The sequence below is a fragment of the Ambystoma mexicanum genome, chromosome 2q, assembly GCF_040938575.1.
Source record: "Ambystoma mexicanum isolate Mex_15411 chromosome 2q, UKY_AmexF1_1, whole genome shotgun sequence".
Taxonomy (NCBI): Eukaryota; Metazoa; Chordata; class Amphibia; order Caudata; family Ambystomatidae; genus Ambystoma; species Ambystoma mexicanum.
This window is the reverse complement of record NC_090924.1, coordinates 1,438,393,609-1,438,412,205: the sequence shown is the minus strand read 5'-3', so window position 1 is coordinate 1,438,412,205 and position 18,597 is coordinate 1,438,393,609. Positions and strand designations below refer to the sequence as shown.

The following is an 18,597-nucleotide window of genomic DNA, read 5'->3' as shown; positions in this document are numbered from 1 at the left end:
ATCCATGCCACCAACCTCCTTCTGAGCCTTTCGACAAAAAGGATTGACAATCATGGTCAGAGAGTGAATGCACTTGACGTGCCGATTCTCAAAGATAGTCTTCAGGCTGCAGCTTTCACAGGACCTGAAGAGGCTTTTCTTTGTGGCATCTGCCATGGTCGAGGTGTAGACCCAAAGCCTGGGCCTGTGGCTCCATGGGCTGAAGATCCGACAGTAGATTGAAGATCTTTGCAGACAACAGGTCTCGGCTGATGGTAGTCGCCGCGTGTCAGTTGACAATGAAGAGATGGAAGATTTCTTCAAAAAACTAATGATTTTCGAGCTGCGAAGCACGAGGACTCCTAACACTAGAAATGTGCGATAAAATCTGAAGATGGCCACACAGGGTGGCGTTTGTGAGGACGAGTATCATTGACTGGGGGCAGTATGAACCAACATCCACTGACAGGCTATAGAGGAGAAGAGTAAAGTTAAACTGCTTTCTTTTTAATTTAGAATTCTCAGCCTGATGATGGGAAATATTCATGAGCATGTGAATCCATACAAGACCCCATGCTGGAGAATGATAACTTTTCACTTTATTCAAAGAACCTTCAAGGGGAAGAACCTTAAATATAAAAATGAACACAAAAGATGATTTAATGGCAAACTATTGCTTGATCGGAATAGTTATAGTCCATCCTAGCAACTGGTGTACGAAACAATAAACTTGGTATGGACCTAAAGTTTACTTACACACTGATACGCCATTTGATACTGGACTCCACTTGAAAGAATTAGACTGACTGGAAATGTGAAGCAGTGTGAGAATCTATAAACATACGTCCGATACCTGCCCGAAAGACAACAACCTTCTCAGGTGACGTTAATATGAGGTTGCAGCCCAAAACATTTTTATTCATGGGTCAGATAAAATAAAGGACGCAGATACCTTCACAAAACATTCTGTTGATAAAGTGTGTGAAATGGGTAAATTAAGTAATACTTTGGCTACAGAATTAGGCACATGATCCCTGACATAGGTCTATTGACTTACTTTGAAAGTGGGACTTGCCCCCATAGCCATCAGAAGGGGGTCTACAGGACACCTGGAATATATGGATTGAAATGTGGGAGCATTAGTAGATTTGGGGCCTAGGAGAAGGCGACTGAGGTCCTCGTTAAGAGCATGCTGGTAACAAAAGTTAATTGTATTACATTAAAATAAGAACTTCTCGGAGCACTCAAGGTTTCTGTGGTGCCCGATGATGGGCAGCGCAACAGAAACTCAGGAATTACAGGAAGGAAAAAACTGTCTCACCGTCTATACTCAATAACTGGAGATTCCCAGAATACAGCAAAAAAATGTGTTTAATTTTGAAATGTTTGAAATATATTTTTCAATTGATTCATTTATCCTAAAGTTGAACTTAAAGAAATGCCAAAATAAAACAATAAATCACAAACTTTAAATACCACTTAGTTCATGTCTTGATTTTTAGCAAATTTGCGCTTAGACAACCCACAGGCTGCCTGCGCGGTACGCTCGCGAATAGATAAAAGAAGCTACAGAGATATATAGCGGTTTCCGGTCAACCTGATTTATAAACCCATAAGCTGTAAAACCGCCTCCATTCCCAATGAAGTCCATTGGTACTTCAGAGGAGATGCCATTGTTACCCTGATTTCGAGGGATTAGTTCATGTACAGCACGCTCACCTTGGAATGATGATACCGTGAGACTTGGGTCTAATACCCAGTCTTTCAGGCTCATCCTCATGAGGTCGATACATTGAGTGCCACGCATCGGTAATAATAGTGACCCACCTCGTCTGCATTTTGTCATCAGGACCATTCTATGCAATTTGAAAATGTGTAAATACTGACCTCAGGATGTCGATGTTTAAAAATGTTACGTCCTTCATTCTCTGTTCCTGGTGTATGTTCTGAAACTTACCACCTCAATGCCCGATTGTTAAATAAATACAAAAGATAAAATACATTTTTTTACTGCAATTAGAAGCTGGAGGAATCTAGCAGGAAGCTAATTTAAATCACCAAAACATTATTAGCAATTTTAATACAGTCAATATTACAATGAAACCCAGAGTTGTAAAAAATAAGCAGTAAAAACCCTTGCACCTTTTTCCTATCCTGTGCCCCTCCCAGCCTTTTCATTGGAGGAGTCACACGCAGAAAGAAATCAGAAGCAATGTGAGAGATTTAAGATATATTTGTACTAGATCAATATTACATGTTCAGATAACTTCTGATTTACTGTTGATATTGGTATTAAGCTTTGTAATTTGTGCTGTTACTGTTCAAATAAATAAAATAATAATGCTTGCCTAACCACTAGCATTCTATAGATGTGATTCTGAGTGAACACCTCGCCATTGTTTCCAGGTCGTGCAGAACAAAAACTTCAAAGTTGTTATATTGCCCTTGATTTCATATGTGGTGTGGATGCACACACTCCTTGCTTTTACAAAACCTTGGAACCCATGCCGGATCCAGTCAATGGCTGCCAGAAAGACTTAGAGCATGTTAAGATCCAATGGATCCAGGCTGCGAAACCATCATCACTGCCTGAGGCAGTAGAGCGATCAGCACTACCCCTCTCAATGTAGTGCAGGTGAACAATGCACCATCCCTCCCTGAGGAGTGCATTACAACAATGATCATCTCAAGGATACTACGACGATAGTGCCATGCTCTGCACCCTACATTGTGGTGCTCAGTCACAACGTAATCAGGTGCTTTCTGGAAGGCGCAGGTATACGGCCATGCTAGGCTCCTTCCTCTGCGGTGCTCAGAGGGACTTCATGCTCTGCTCTCTCCCATACGTTTGTCAGAGAGGGCTTGGTAGTGCTTCCTCCACGGTGTTCAGCGGAAGTGCCAGGCTCTGCAGTGATCTGCGGCGGTGCCATGCTGTGCTCCATAGTCTTCAGTGCTCAGGTGTAAGGAATGAGGGCCTCCCACCTTGGCAGAGCTTAGTCAGAGGGCCATTTTGTGTGCTCCCACACCCCCTGCAGTGACAGGACCATGATGTTCTCCTCTGCACGCTTTCTGGCAGAGTCCTGGTGTGCGACTTTTCCAATGCTCAGTGACCGTGTTTGCAGTGCTAAGTGGGCAGCAGGCCATACATTACCTCTTACCTCTTCTGAATCTCGCCCTGCGCCAGGCATAATTTAAGGTTTGATAACAGGGGATGTTGAACTCCCTACTTCATGAAAACGATTGCGGGTGTCTTTGCACAATGGTCAGTGTCCCAGTGCTTAAGAAGATAAGACGGTTTTTGCAGGGGGAGCATTGGAGCGTAGCGAGCAGTGATTTCACAAAAAGTCTTAAAGTAGCGATAGGTGTTTTCTTGACATTCTAATCACACCTGATGATTTCCTTTAAAAATATCTATTAATATCATGTTCCTTCATGAACAGTGCGGTTTCTGAACTCTAATGCTCTGCAGCACTCTGGAAGGCAGTGTAGAAGGCACAGTGGTTGGGACCGTTGCAGCGCCCGCACCCTCCATGAATCTCAGGAGCACCTTCTTGATCCGTGGGTCCTGAAAGGAAACAGCACTACCGACTATGACTTGCCAGGGACAGCCCAGCCACCAAAGGCCTTTTCCAAGTACCGAGCGACAGCTAGTGTCAGATGGTCATTATAATGTCCGGCGACCAGCTGGATGCCCAGAGGAAGGCCCTCTTTGCCCAATCCTAGAGGGCACTGGGTCACTGGTAACCCCAGGATGTTGAAGATACCTAAAGGGAGAGAAAAGCAGACAGAGAGAGAAACAGAGGCAGAGCGAGCAAGAGAGCGTGAGTGAAAAAGAGAGAAAAGTATTAGGTGCAAAAAGACTTTGCAATGGGAAAACACAAACACTGTTAACCAGAATGGACCATCCATGACCACATAGGACTGAAGACAGACTGCCAAGACCATCTATCCATTGTTCACCACATGTCGCACAGTCCCTCAAAGCCTCTCTCAACAGCCTAGTCACAGATGTGGGTTTTGATTAATCCAAACTGCTTTGGTTCACGTCTACCTCACCGACAGGCCCCAGCTCACCCAGGTGGATACATTTAAATGTCTTCCCATCAACTGGCGTGTACCCCAGGGTTCCCTACTGACCCCCCATCACCTGCAATCTATTGAAGGAAACCCCAGGGAAGCTGATAAATAATCTGAACATCAACACCCAGAAATACAGAGGAGACACGTAACCATGTTACCCAAGGATCAGTGCCATTAACGAGATGCACCCCCTAAAAACACTTCCTCGCCCACATTCAAATACTGTCAGGTGCCCACTGCAGATTGAATTCAAGCAAAAGAGTATTCATCCACTCGGTCATTCAGCAAAGAATGGCCAAGTCCAGACTTGACTTACACAAATACAACAAGGTAGATTCTCACACCACATGCAAAGTCCCTGTGTGGTTGGATTCTACCCATTTTACCCCATTGGGGTGAGTGCAGTAGGAGAGCCACAGATTAATTCATCCTGTTCGTTCATTTTAGACCATGCATAGTGTTTAGAGGCCTAGTTAGAGTTTTGCAACCTGACTGGGATAAGAAAACCCTTCCTTGTATTTTAATGGATCTCTAGTGAAGATATATCCTACCTCGTCGGCTGGTGTTGGTCGTAGAAGTATCCTTATGATGCAAGCCTGATGTCAGTTTAGACTTTAGTGCCTAGAAGTGCATTGAAATGCTTAATGAGCAAGAGCGGTTTCTATAGGATAGAAACCTTTGTAGTGGTGACAATCTAGACAGGTTAACAATGCTTTCTAATGTTAGATACACACCCCTCTGAATTTGGCATACGAGTTTGAATGTATCTAACCATTCAGCTCATTGACGGTAGGAAGGCGCTAAGCGGCTCAGCCAGTATGCAATATATATGCATTTTAGTTGTAATAAGGGTGGGTATTTCAGACATCCCAGTGTAGGTATAACATTTCTAATAGTCAGTGCGCCAGCGTAAAAGGCCTCATTTTATTTGATGCAGCTAGAATTATTATGCCCGTTAGGGAGAATTCTCATAAATGTGCCAATTCCTCCCACCCTAGAGCCCTCCAGCTCTTTTCCTAAACTTTGTGACTTTGAACTTTTCAAATGAATGTGTTTTCTGTGTTTGTTTTCTTTGATTATGGAGTTTAAACAACTCCATAGGCATCATCTTTTCATTTGCGTCACACAGCACCCTCAGTGCAGTGGCACAGGGAAACCTTTTCAGGCTTTCCCAAGGTTAAATACCTCCCCTGTAAAAATAAAACTACTGTTTCCTCAGAGTAAGTAAAGTGAAATTGACTTTACTAGTCTTTTTAAACTCCTAGACCCAGCACACCCTATCTTACAATAGAGTGCTGGAGGGGTTACTTAGCATTCCCTGTTTCTAGATACTCATGTAGCAGTCAAATGCAACCCTTTCCTCTCAGAATGGCTGGTGGCAGTGGTTTTACAACGAACTACCATGATTTTTCCCGACCGCGAGCAGTGGTAGCGTTAAATCGCGGGAACCATGTTTTTCAAGATGGCGTCTCAGCCTCCTTTGTTTAAACAGGTTCTGGTCTTTGTTCGCCATTTCTTTTTGGAAAGGTCCTTCTAGAGTTTGTCTCTGCTCGCCAAACTAGGTTTAGTCCTTTTGTTCCTTCGCCTTTGGCGGGCTTCAGGAGTGAAGACTGCCTCTGGTGCCCGAGTGTCTGGGGTGGGCAGGAAGTGAGGGAGGTCCCTGTGCTTAGTCTCCTAGGAGACCCAAATGCACTCTGTGGTGATTGGCTGGCTGACTGTCCAGCAAGGACAGCCACCCTGCTGGGTGAGTGACAGCTAGGCAGGAATGAATGGGAGAGAACTGAATAAAAGGCGAGTCTCTTGGCTTGGAAGGCAGAGTCGACCACTGGAACGAAAGAACCAAAGATGAGCTTGAAGACGACAGCTGCTGCAACTCCTGGACTGTTGGTTTGCCCAGTGAAGCCCTGCTGCAGGTCCGAATATCCAAGTTCACCTCGACAGAGAAGCCCTGCAAGGACGACTTCTCCCTTTGAGTTGGTGGGACCAATCAACTCAACAGTAAGCCAGCTGTATACCAATCTCGGAGCTGGTTGAGTGCTGCAGGAAACCGAATAACCAGGGAGTGGACACCAGTTTGTGTGCGTTACTTGCAGCTACCGGAATTGAAGATTTGCCAAGTGCCAGCTTTTGGACCAGTCCCAGTGCAGTGCAGGAGTCCCCCGATGTTCTCCCTCTTGTCCCCACGACTGAGGCACAGGAACAGAGATCTGCAGGAACTGCCAGGAACAGAAGTCATCAGCTGCATCTTTTTCTCCATTGAAAGGTACTGTGGAAATAAGACAGAGTACTTACCTCTCGCTGTGAAAGTGCTTGAAACTTTTGCAACTCACTGGCCTAAACACCTTATGACCCAACATATGATTCTTATTTTTACAAACTACTTCTGAAAACTTTTGCAGAGATTTTATCGTTTACTTACCAGAACCGCTTTATCCTATCCAAGACTTGACTGGCCATTGACTTTGGCCTAGCCTATTGAATTAAATTGACTCTTCTGGTGAACACAAAGTATTTGCTCTGACTAAGAATAATTGTAACCTTTCATGTTCTAATAATCTTTGCCTTTTTACTCCTCCTGAAAAGTATTCTGAAATAGTATTGAAGTATATTTGTGTGTGATTATATTTGTGTGTGATTATATTGCCTCCTTCTTATGAATGTTTTATAACTGACAGATAAATTAATAAGTATTTATCAAAGAAACCTTGAGTGTAAATCTGAGGCCCACTCATTTAACGCTGCTGTGAAAAGCCAAATTGCCTCTGTTCTCTGGTACAGAGGGAGGGACTCACTTCTCTCACGGCACATGGTTAATATGTGTTTCCTCGAATCGCAACAGGAAGGACTCTAGCCACCGTGGGGGTGGCAGGTAATATCTGTTGACATCAGGTACTTCCCCTGGAGGGCAGGGACCGGTACTTCAGCTGGCAGAGGCGGGCCGGGAACCGGCACACGACACCTCAGCTTCCTCCTTAACAACCACCACCTCTCATTCATGACTTGTATCACTAAGAACGCATACATGGCACAGTAGCAGGTTTCACTCTTCTGCAAAATCAAGACTTTCATCCTTTCTTGCATGAGGAAGACTAAAGAACTGCCATTCAAGCACGGTGTTTCTGCCACCTAGATAGTGCCAGCATCTTTCCCAGAAGTATCCCCTACTTCCATCCCATCTCCTCTAATAAAAATCCATTATGCTGCCTCCTTCCTGTCGCTCTGTGCACAGGCCATTAATGAGGACCCCCTAGTCTCCTTTTCTGTCAACTAGACCTGTAATTAGGAATCCCACTTGAAGCTTCTGTATGCACAGACTTGTACTAAAGGCTCTTTACCTCACCTGCCCCTGTAGGCACAAGAGCACTCACCTGTATATGCAAAGTCAAAGGGTACCCCTAGAGGTAGGTTGTGTTTGGGGGCAACCCTAGGATGAGAGGGATAGAGAAGGACCCCATCTGAGCCCAGCAGGTTTGAAAGCTCCAGCCGCAGGTTCTGCGCCATGCTCCTCATTTTTTCATTCCCGCTTTCATTCCGCGTGGTAAAACTCTCTATCACAGCCAAGCCTGTGGAGAAAACGGTGAGAGGAGATGAAGCCTTGCAACGTCAAATGAAAATGCAGACTGTCTACTGTGCTCGACCCTCTATCCCCTTCTTACAGGCAAACTCACCACTTCACACCTTCACTTACCCCACCTAACACACTTTATGGTGCCCCAAAATCCACCTCCATTGTTGTTCCTCTATTTCCCTCCTTTTCAGACGTTAAACTATTACCCATTGCCCCTCTTCCAAGTTTACGCACCTCTCCACTACCAGCATCTTCCTATCCCAAGCCTGTACATTTCCCACAACTTCCTTCCTGCAGACAATGTGCGGTGCATGAGCAACCACTGTGAGCTCTCTTTGTCTTTTAACACTGTTAAATATGAGGAGCAGGGGACTCAATGGGCTATAAAAAGTTATGTTTGGGTATCTTCTGAAATCTGTTAAGGGCAGTATCACTGCTAGTTGCCTCTGTAGCACCGATGCCAGTAAAAATCCCTTGGTTGAAATTGAGTGATAACTACAAAGTTGGAAACAAAATCATGCATTGAAGAGTTGAGTAGAGTAGGCGCGAGTTTAGAGTTTGTACTTTAAGAATATGAAATTGGGCATTACTCTAAGGAGAGGTAGCGAGTTCCATAGCAGAGGGGCCTAGAAATGAAAGGATCTACCAACCAGTACAGGATTTCCTACAGGTTGAAGTCACGAGTCGAAGGGCGGAAGATGATTTTCAAGGTCCTAGTGGGATATACAGTTGTACCTTTTCTGCTACAAACCTTGGTCCACACTCATAATGGTGCAAAATGCAGAGCATCTTAAACTGGATCTATGAAGACACCGAAGTGCAAAAAAGGAAATGTTACTCACCATACAAACTACTGTACTCATAGTCCATAGTCCTCTTCCTTCCATACCATATAGGTGTCCCGGGTAGGGAACCAGAGCCAAGCCTTTGGCACAGCAGAAACTGCACCTTTAAATACATTTCAGGCACCCTCAGGCAGGTCAATGGGTATCACACTGCACCTCTAGCCCCTCCCTCCAGTGACACACCTCATTCTCCCTTTTTTGTGATGGGAATGATGGACACGACTTTAACTAAATTTCAGGGAGTGGACGTTGGGTGTGTATGGTGGAAATGGAAACTGTTGCTAGGAGATGAGTTGTCACTATGGCGAGTAACCTTTCCTTACTCCTACCCACCGTCCTGTTTTAACGTATGGGCGATTACAACGCACCAACCACCAATGGGAGGAGGAAACCTAACTGATTTATCATGCAAAGAGGATTTTAAGAGCCACCTGCTCAAAGGCGGTGTCAGATCTGGAACAGACATCCAGACAGTAATAACGACAGAAGGACAAAGGAGAAGCCCAAGTGACAGCCTCGCTGATAATATCCCGCGAAACGTGCCTTTGAAAAAGCCACCACAGTAGCCTTAGCCCTTACAGAGTGTTCATGAATACCCTCAGGAACCCCCACCAATGCATGCAACCATCCACCTGGCAATACAAGCTTTGGATGCTTGTCCAACTGGGAATGAAGCACCAAATGTGACACAGAGCACCTGAAAATAAAGACTTTTTTATGGGCCAAGTAGAACTTTAAATCCCTCCTCACATCCACACAGTGCAATACTGTATCCGTCTCCAACTGCGGATCCAGGAAAAATGTAGGCAAAACTATTTCCTGGTTTATGTGAAAAGCCAAAGCGTTTCAGCAGAAATGCAGTGTGTGTACGTAAGACTACCGTGTTTTTATGAACTATTGTATACGAATGCTAGGGCATGACTCTCACTTACACTCCTGGCTGAAGCGAGAGCTACCTGCAGGGCAGCCTTCCAAGTAACCAGTCTGATGTCCAGTAAGGCTATAAGCTCAAAACGCATACAACGCAAGGCCACCAACACCACTTTGAGATCCCAGACAGGGTGAGGCCTTCTGACAAGAGGAAAGAGTATGCCTAGTCCTTCAAGGTGTCTTTTCACTACTGCCTCAGAGTTCCTGTACGCACCATCGGTTCAACAGGTACCCACCTCAACCCCTGACCGAGCTAGATAAGCTAAAAATGATAGAACATTGTCAAGAGAGACGGACAAGAGAAAAGAAACACCATTCTGCCCCACCCGAAAGCAACATCTAGTCTGCTTGGTCTTTTGCTGAGCACGACTGGAGTCTTTTGAAACTCTATGGATTAATTGTACATGGTCCTGTGCTATAGTCAGCTTTCCATGAATTGCACTGCTAGCGATAGAGCTTGTGAATTTGGATGGAGGACTGCCTTCCCTCCCATTAAGGCAGCATGCATCTGGTCGTTTCCAGAACCACAAGCCCCTGAATTGCCATCTGAGTCAAGTCAGAAAATGAAATCCTGGAGGGCCAGAGCAGAGCGTGTTCTTCATGCGTCAATATTCTGTGCTGCCCAGGTTGATCAGTGTGGAACCCTCTGATCTTGGAGTGGTCCTCAGCTCTGGAAGGTGGTGGGTTGCATACTGGGCGGCTGGAAGGACAGTGGTAGAGAGAGCAGAGTGCTTTGGGGCGGGGGGGCTTCATCTCTACGGCAGAATGCCTACTCTCTACCTCTTGTAGCGCCCTCAAAGCAAAAGCCACAACTCTGTCCAAACACTATTGCATCTGCAGCAACGGCGCCAAAGTCCCATGTCACTAACATCCGTCAGCACCCAGATGCAGCAACCTGTATCACACCTGGCAAGGGCAGGAGCTTTGATTATAGCTCTCCTGACATAATCAAACTCATGTTGCCACTCCTCCCTCCACTCAAAATCCGCGCCTCGCTTGCACAAACCTCGAATTTCCTTACACTTATCCGCAAGACTTGGAAACAAACTTAGCATAGTGTTCAACCAAAACCAGGAAAGACATCACACCTACCTTGCTTGCTCACACTCTTGATTGCTGCAACCAACTCCCCGTTGGGCTCTACACCTGCCCCACTCAGGGTATGTAAGGATAATCAACTGATGCCCTCCTGAGCCTACAGTTATCTTTCCTCAAAGTAAGACCAGCCTCCCTCATTACCTTGAGAACACTCCCCAGCCTCTCATCATGCTTCTCTGATGTGACTTCCGGCACCAGAATATCACCTTGAAAGCAAAACACTCCTCACTCCCTTGAAGCAAACCTGCATCATTCTTTGAAAGAATACTGCTGCTGAGATAGAGCCACATGGCATCATGCGAACCTTGAATATCCCCTCTGGCGTTATTAAAGTGCCCAGCTCCCTGGATCCAGGATGCAAAAACACCAGGCACCCCCACCAGACTCACCATCTCACCTATGATGGGCAAAGGAAACCTTTCTGCAACCACAGACACAGTAAGGCGGCTCCACTTGCCTTTATTGGATTATAAGGTTCAAGCCTTCAGGTGGGTATGAATGACCCCCTAGAGCACCCTTCGCTCAACTCTCTCTTCCACTTACCCTCTAACCACCCAATATGGAAGCCACGACCACCTTCCAGACCTTCCAACACACTGTCAGATTGAGACCCCTTTTGTTTGTCCCAACAAGCCGCCAAGAGCAGTTGCAAACGTCGCATCTTGAGCTTTGCTAATGGGACTGTGAGTATTGTGAGGAATCTGATGGTGTCCTCACTTCTTTTCCCGAAAATATCCTCCTCCCAGGGGGCCACTGAAAGGCCATCGCTCTTGGATCCTGACCCTGGGGGTGGATTTGCGAGGGAGGATAACCTGGGTGGAGGAGACTTGAGAAGAGACTTGGGTGAGACGCGGTATCCCCCCCCCCCATTTCTTTTTCATAGGGAGTCACATATTACCCATTCCTTTATAGGGTATTACCAATCCTGTCCCTATTTATCCAGTAAATACTCACAACACGCATCAGTCAGGTACTCAGACGAGGAAGAGAACACAGAGTTATAAATCCTTCCTTTATCAACTTAGACATACACAAACACCACTCTGGTACTGGGACGAGGAAGAGGAATGCGGAGAACCCCGACTGTTATGCAGTAGAGGAATATTGCCTGCACCTGTGGCCTAGAGGGCAGTATAAATGGCCCGCTCAGGTGAGGAAAATGAGATCGCCTGTGGAACACCTGCATGAGAAGCTGGAGGTGAAGGAAGGGAGACACGTTTCTGAAGCGCCAAGGAGCTGCAGAGTCGGTGTAGAGGAAGCAGATTGTGGCGGGAGCTTTTGGAAGGACTCCGGTGGCAGGGCTGGCCTGCCTACCTCCTGGAGTCAGGGAGACTCCCTCTCTGTTAACCCGAGACGGCAGAGACCCTGGAAGAGAGGTGTGCCAAGCCAAGAGCAGTGACAGCCACAGAGTCTGCCGATGCGGATAGCAGCACTCAGAGGCAACGTACCCAGTGAGTCAAGGCAGGTTGTATGACCTCGGGATGCTGTGGTGCGAGCCACGTTTTTTATGCAGGCTGGATCGCTCTCGAGTGAGCGTCGGGTCGGGTAAGACGTCCGGAATACCGGTCTAGCTTAAAATACAGATGATTGATGCATACGCTAATCTCAAAGCGGAAAGAGATGAAAGGATTTTGGTGAATACTCAACAGTGAATTAAATGAAACTAATAAGGCCAAGGAAGGGCTAGAGAAACAGAACTTGGAAAGCATGAATAAGCCAGTGAGCAGGGTGCAAATTCCTAGCAGGAGAGTAAACTGGGAATTTGAGGTTGCTCTACTATTTTTGAATACCAAACTGAAAGAAAGCATGTATGTCTGAATTGAAAGCAATTGGCGAGTTCCCCGATAAACTGTTTAAGCTGAAATGAACAAGCATTGGCAAGAGCCATGAGAATAAAAGGAATTGTGTAACTGGAAAGAATAAACAGTGGTAAAAGCAGTGCTCCAGATAAGATTTTGAGGTGGGAGTATTTTACGCATGATTTTTGAAATTAGAGAGTAAATGCAATTTCAAGAGAGTAAAAATTAGTTTTCTCCTCTGCAAGAGAGTAAAACGTATCCAACATATACACCCAGTGCATATGTAAAATCAGACCTGTAGACAAAAAGAGTTGTAGCTCAAAGTTGTCTGGCTTGCCTTTAACCATTTTATTACACTTGCGGAAAATATTCTGCCATGAAATAACTTGTAAGTACAAGTGCACACATCCAGGGGTGCACCTGGGGTACAATTTAGACAGGGCTAACCCTTCAAATGTTGGGAGAAGCACTAACTTCAGAAACGGTGGAGGGGTGGCAAACTTACTTGTGTAAGGGCATTTAACTTCTTACTTGTAATGAGACTATTCTAGTGCAGCTTCAATGTTACAATCAGTTAACTCTCACTTTTAAGTCTGAAACACCCACTTCTTGCAGATCCTGAAGGTCCTAGAAAGTGTCCAAATGGCAGATGGTGTGCAATGAAAGACTCAATATCATAGCATAACGGGGACATTGCAGAGTGGGGAGCAGTACTCTGGACGGCCCAAACCACTTCAGTTGCTGGGAGCAACAGGGGAGAAAATGTAATGTTGGTTCTACCACAGTCTGCTATACTAGAATTTCTGGTGCACTGACTGGCTGGTGGGACTGTCTGCCTGTCAAATCCAGTGTTACGAGATTGGAGGCGGGCCAGTGCAGCAATAATGCATTTCTTTTTTTTTTTTTATTAGCTTATAAAAACCTTTAAAATAATGCATTTCCATGCGGCAGTATTGGAGCTACTAGCAGAGCAGCACCCGCGTACACCAATGTGGCCTTACACTTATTAAAACTGTCCTATTGTAGTAAGGGTGTACATGTAATCATTCATAAGCACTCCATTTTTTGCAGTTGAAGTTAGGGTGAGATTACAATATTTGCCCAGGATCACACACTTACGCTAAACAGCGAAGCAGGGATTTTAACCCACTCTTTCAATTTGGGCATGGCCACTTTCTTCCATTCCATACTTACAAATATTTAAGTTTTGGATGTCAAGACCTACAAAAATACTGTCCTATAGAGTTTACTTGCAAAATACCCAAATTGCATAGTAAAGGATCATGACAACATGTAAATCCTTATAGCAGCATGCTGGGGCAAAATAATATCACTGTACCTTTATTTTCCACATCCTGAATGGAAAACGATATGATGCAAAAGAAAAATATCCTGATTTAGCCACTTTATTTTCAGCGCTATAAAAACACACCAAAAAATAAGTTGTGCGCATGACACACGGTAACGGGGGGCATGGGGACACAGAGACAGTCAAGGGGGGCGGGGGGGACATGACACGGTAACGGGGGCATGGGGGCAGAGACAGTCGCGGGTGAGGGCAGCCATGACACGTAACGGGGGGAGGGCAAGAGGACACAGAGACAGTCACGGGGGTCGGGGGGTGCATGACACGGTAACGGGGGCATGGGGGCAGAGACAGTCACGGGGTGGGGGAAGGCAGGCATGACACGTAATGGGGGCAAGGGGGCACAGAGACAGTCACGGGGGGTGGGGAGGGAGGGGAGGCATGACACGGTAACGGGGGGTATGGGGGCACAAAGACAGTCACGGGGGAGGGAGGGGAGGCATGACACTTAACGGGGCAAGGGGCCACAGAGACAGTCACGGGGGAGGGAGGGGAGGCATGACACGTGACGGGGGCAAGGGGGCACAGAGACAGTCACGGGGGAGGGAGGGGAGGCATGACACGTAACGGGGGGCAAGGGGGCACAGAGACAGTCACGGGGGTGGGGGGAGGGAGGGGAGGCATGACACGGTAACAGGGGCAAGGGGGCACAGAGACAGTCACGGGGGTGGGGGGAGGGAGGGCAGGCATGACACATAACGGGGGGGCAAAGGGGCACAGAGACAGTCGCGGGGGGGAGGGAGGGAGGCATGACACGTAACGGGGGGCATGGGTGCACAGAGACAGTCACGAGGGAGAGGAGGCATGACACGGTAATGGGGGGCATGGGGGCAACAGAGAGTCACAGGGTGGGGGGGCCGTTTATGCTGCTGATGGCAAAGGAAACGTGTTTCCCAGAGTCACAGCCCCCCCCCCCCCGAGAAACACAGGCTGCGTTGACAACACTGTGGTGGAGTTCATCAGGGACACTGTGACTCTGGGAAACGGGCAGTTGGTTGATCATCCGACCCGAGCAGATGGATTTGCTTTGGAAGAAACAAAATACTTTGAACTGGTTTCAATTGCGGTTTTATTTCTCTCTGACAGCCCGGACCATGCGAGATTCGATCAGATAGCGGTCCGGGCTGTCAGACAGAAAATAAAAATGAAATTGAAAAGCGCCTGCAGCAGAAGGGCGGGTTGCTTACCTGGCTGGTGTCACCGCGTTTGTGGCCTCCTCTCTCAGCTTACTCTACAAATGAAAAAACGTAGCAGAAGGACACGTGCGTTTCTGGAAAGGTCTTCCAGGGCCGAGGGGGTGGGTTGAGTCCTGGATTAGGATACATGTCTCCGAGAGACTGGCAAGGGAAGGGCCTGCCTGCCTCAAGGCAGGAGCTTGCTACCGTGCCATCTAGTGGTGGAAAGTATGCTCTTTTTAATTAATAAACACAGCGTACATGGTACGCAGTAGAAACAAAAATCATCCGTATTTCCCATAATTAGATGCGTAAATAAGCACGATACGCACCTTATCTAGATGGCTGGGTAAAAGGTTTGAGAAGATTTGATAAAGGTTACAAGTGAATAGTGGCAAAACAAGTATTGAGAAAGCTGCAAGAGGATAAGGCCAATTCCACTGTGAAGCAGAAATAGTGGCAGTGTAATTGTGAAGAAGCAAGGAAAGTGTGTCAGTTGCGTAACCTGTAATGGGTTGACCGTGTGGTCTAACAACTGCGCCTAGACCGAGTACATCCATCTAAAAGCAAAAGACACTCAATGCCACTATACCTTTGTAATTGAAAGTGAAGGAGAACCTGTGTGTTTTGAACTGAACTTTGTGATGGTACGGAAACTGGTGAAAGACATCAAAGCCTGAAAAGCTGGGAAGGATTGCACCAAGGAATTGTGATGGTTTTTCTGAACATTGAGACTTGAAAGCATGTGGAAGGGAACCCCTCCTATTTATAAAGTCAACTATGTTGAATCGTGGTGAACGGAGAATCCCTTTCCAACTGAGAGCTGTAAGAAGCTCTGAACTCGGATATGAACACTTCTCAGTTTGACGCTGACAGCCCTACACTTTATGTACAAGTAGATATGAGGGCAAGCACAAACAGACAGACATTTACTTTGGACGCAGACTATCCTTAGTTTCAGTTAGGTAGGGTAAATCCCACCTGAGCATAGGGCAAGTTAGGCTTTTTTCCAGCCCTCTTTTTGATTTGAATAAAAGTGTGTAGCTCAAACTGTACTCAGTTGTCTGTGCCTGCTTTCCAATGCCTTTACAGTATGCACGTCGCTAGTGGTTCAAGCAGATGCCGGTACCACCACGCTAATGTGGAATCCCTGCACAAGAAGTGATGAATTGCCCACATTCTCTGTCTCTGCCTTTCTAGGGTCGGAAATATTCATCCTGCAATCTATCCCATTTGAACCTTATTGAATTGAACATCTGCTTCGTGGTCGATTCAGACTTCTTCAGGTTGACTGAAACCCCCACGATGACCATTAGAATTTGAAGAGCATGAGTCGCTTCTTCTGGCGACCTGGTTCTGATCTGTTAGTCTTACATGTGCGGTTTAACATTCCATTCACTGGTCTGTAGTAAGGCCACTATGGCATTCATAAACATTTTAAACACCATTTGTGTTAAATTGAGCCCGAATGGTTGGACTTTGCACTAAAAGTGATTCCCCATGACTCAAAAGTGCAGAACTGAAGATGAGGTTGCCAAATCGGAACACGTAGAAAAGCATCTTTCGTGTCAGGGACAAAGAGTCAATCCGCTGCACAAAGGACGTCTGCAATCTGGGTAGGCGGTCACCATGTTGAATCTTTCTAGGGGTAAAAGTAGGTGGAGATAGGATAGACTGAGCACAACTTGCAGGACCACCTGGTTCGTATTTGGAACTGTGAAGATTTGAGTAGAATCCCTTGCCCCTGTCCAACAGAGGAACTGCTTCCACTGCTCAGGATTCCAACAAGAGTGCTACTTCCTTGAGCAGGAGGAGAACGAATGGGCAGACACCACAGAAAGCAACCAGTGGTAGTTCTCTTATGCTGCCGATGTTTGTGTGACAGGACACTGTGCTGCTGAGGTCTGTGTCCAGGTGGCTGTAGCGGGCACCCACAAAACCTGGCTTTTTTAATACGCCCAAACCTTGCAGTACCGAAACAAGCTAAATTGAATGGTATGGGTGCACAAAAGAACATCCAAGGGTGACCAGACCGCCCGAGTGAAAAATCTAGGTGTTAAAGTGTTGCAAACTGTGCAGGAATCTCACTGGTGTCTAGACACTCGCAGGACGCACACTTAGAAAAACCACTCGGACCAGACAGGCAAAGGAGGGACCGGGGCACCGCGAGCCATGATTACAAATAGAATTTTAAAAAGCACAAGGAGCAACTGCGCAGCAAAAATAGCACTGGCGTGGTGCAGCCAGGTACAGGACACAGGAGTATTGGGGATGATGTGATCTCAATCCCTAATCCTAGCTATAGCTGGTACTGCTACATTCTGTAGCCGCCGCAGGCATGAAAGAAAGTATAATGGAAGCCCAAGGTAGAGGCGGCATAGTCAATCCTGGAGTGGACTAGTGCCAAAGTACGTTTTACTTTGGGTACAGATAAGGTAGGATCAATCTCAGGTTCCAGAGTGCAGGAAACCTGGATGGAAAGTTGCTGTAACTTTAGGGATTAAGGCAAGTTCTTGTTGAGAAGCATTCACAAATTCCTAAACTATGCACCAGATGTCAGACACAGGTTAAGTTCTGATGGCCAAAACGAGGAAGGGCAGATGTTCAGTTGTTCCCCTACTACTAGAATTGCAGACTTTTTGTTATTCGGTTTTAACCGATTTGTGCTCTTTCAGATGTTTATGGCAAGACGACAGCTTTTCAGTTGGATAGATGCTGTTGTTGGGTGCCAGTCGCAGGAGCAATTTCGTGTCGTTGGCGTAACTTAGAAGTTCAACCATGTCTCCTAAAGACTGATGGGAGGAATTGTGAGAAACCTGAGGATATTCTCCCTCCTATTTCCAATGGATCCTCTGCGCAGGTAGCCAGGAAAGGCCATCGCTCTTGGATCCTGACCCTGGGTGTGGACAAGCGAGGGAAGATCACCTCGGTGGAGAGTCTGTGCGGACTGGGATTGGGATGCCCTTGGGAGAGACATGGTACCCGCCTTTCCCTAACAATGACCAAACCAACCCTTTCCCCGTCTTCAGTACTGAGACGAGGAAGAGGCAACCGGGAACAATGAAGACTAGTTGCTTTCACCACTTAGGTACTGGGACGAGGAAGAGACCTGCTGAGAGCAGTGGAGGTCAGGCATGCCCCTTAATGATGGTCAGGCAGGGCTAATTGTGAACTCGCAACTGCAGCCTGTTAAACGGATGCAGGTGTATAAAAAGCCCCACCAAATGAGTGCAGAGGAGGGAATGGTGACAGGAGCCATGGCAGTGAATTTGCAGAAGCAAAGAGGCCAAGAAGAACAGCAAGAAGCTGTCTGTGTGCATCACACTTATGATTCATGGAAAAATGGCCCAGTAGCTGGGGCTCTGTGGAATTGAGGTAAGCGTGAAAAGGGAGCCATACTGGAGAGCTGCCACTTTTTCTATTGCTCAAGGTGCTCATTCTCCTGGGGTCAGAAGCCGACCCAGGAGTGCCTGAGGGACAAGAGATGGAGCCCTGAAGCAAAGACCCGAAGGCTGGAAGATCTGCGCTGCAGGAACTTGCATCAAAGCAACTGGTGAGTTTCTAAGACAAACAGAAACCTGGTATGCAAGTGTTTGAAGCTACGAGTAAGGACATTTTGTATCATAGTGGTTGTGTGAATGAAAGGCACATTTTCGAATACTCTGATCAGAATTCTTATGTATCAGCGTACGTTAAGACTTGTTATCTCAAAGCAGAGTGAATACTTTGTTACCGAGTGATCGTGTGCAGATGAAAG

General features: G+C 46.5%; 1 protein-coding gene across 1 annotated transcript in view; it reads right to left on the bottom strand.

The window, feature by feature from the left end:
• Positions 1 to 2,194: 2,194 nt before the first annotated feature.
• Positions 2,195 to 18,597, bottom strand: part of FAAH2 (fatty acid amide hydrolase 2) — a 309,532-nt gene continuing 293,129 nt past the window's right edge. Inside the window, exons 10-11 of the mRNA XM_069648990.1 lie at positions 7,428 to 7,622; positions 2,195 to 3,743 (exon numbers count right to left, since the gene is read on the bottom strand). Of these exons, the coding sequence (XP_069505091.1) occupies positions 3,568 to 3,743; positions 7,428 to 7,622 (371 nt within the window). The 3' untranslated portion in view covers positions 2,195 to 3,567. The remainder of the gene's footprint in view (positions 3,744 to 7,427; positions 7,623 to 18,597) is intronic.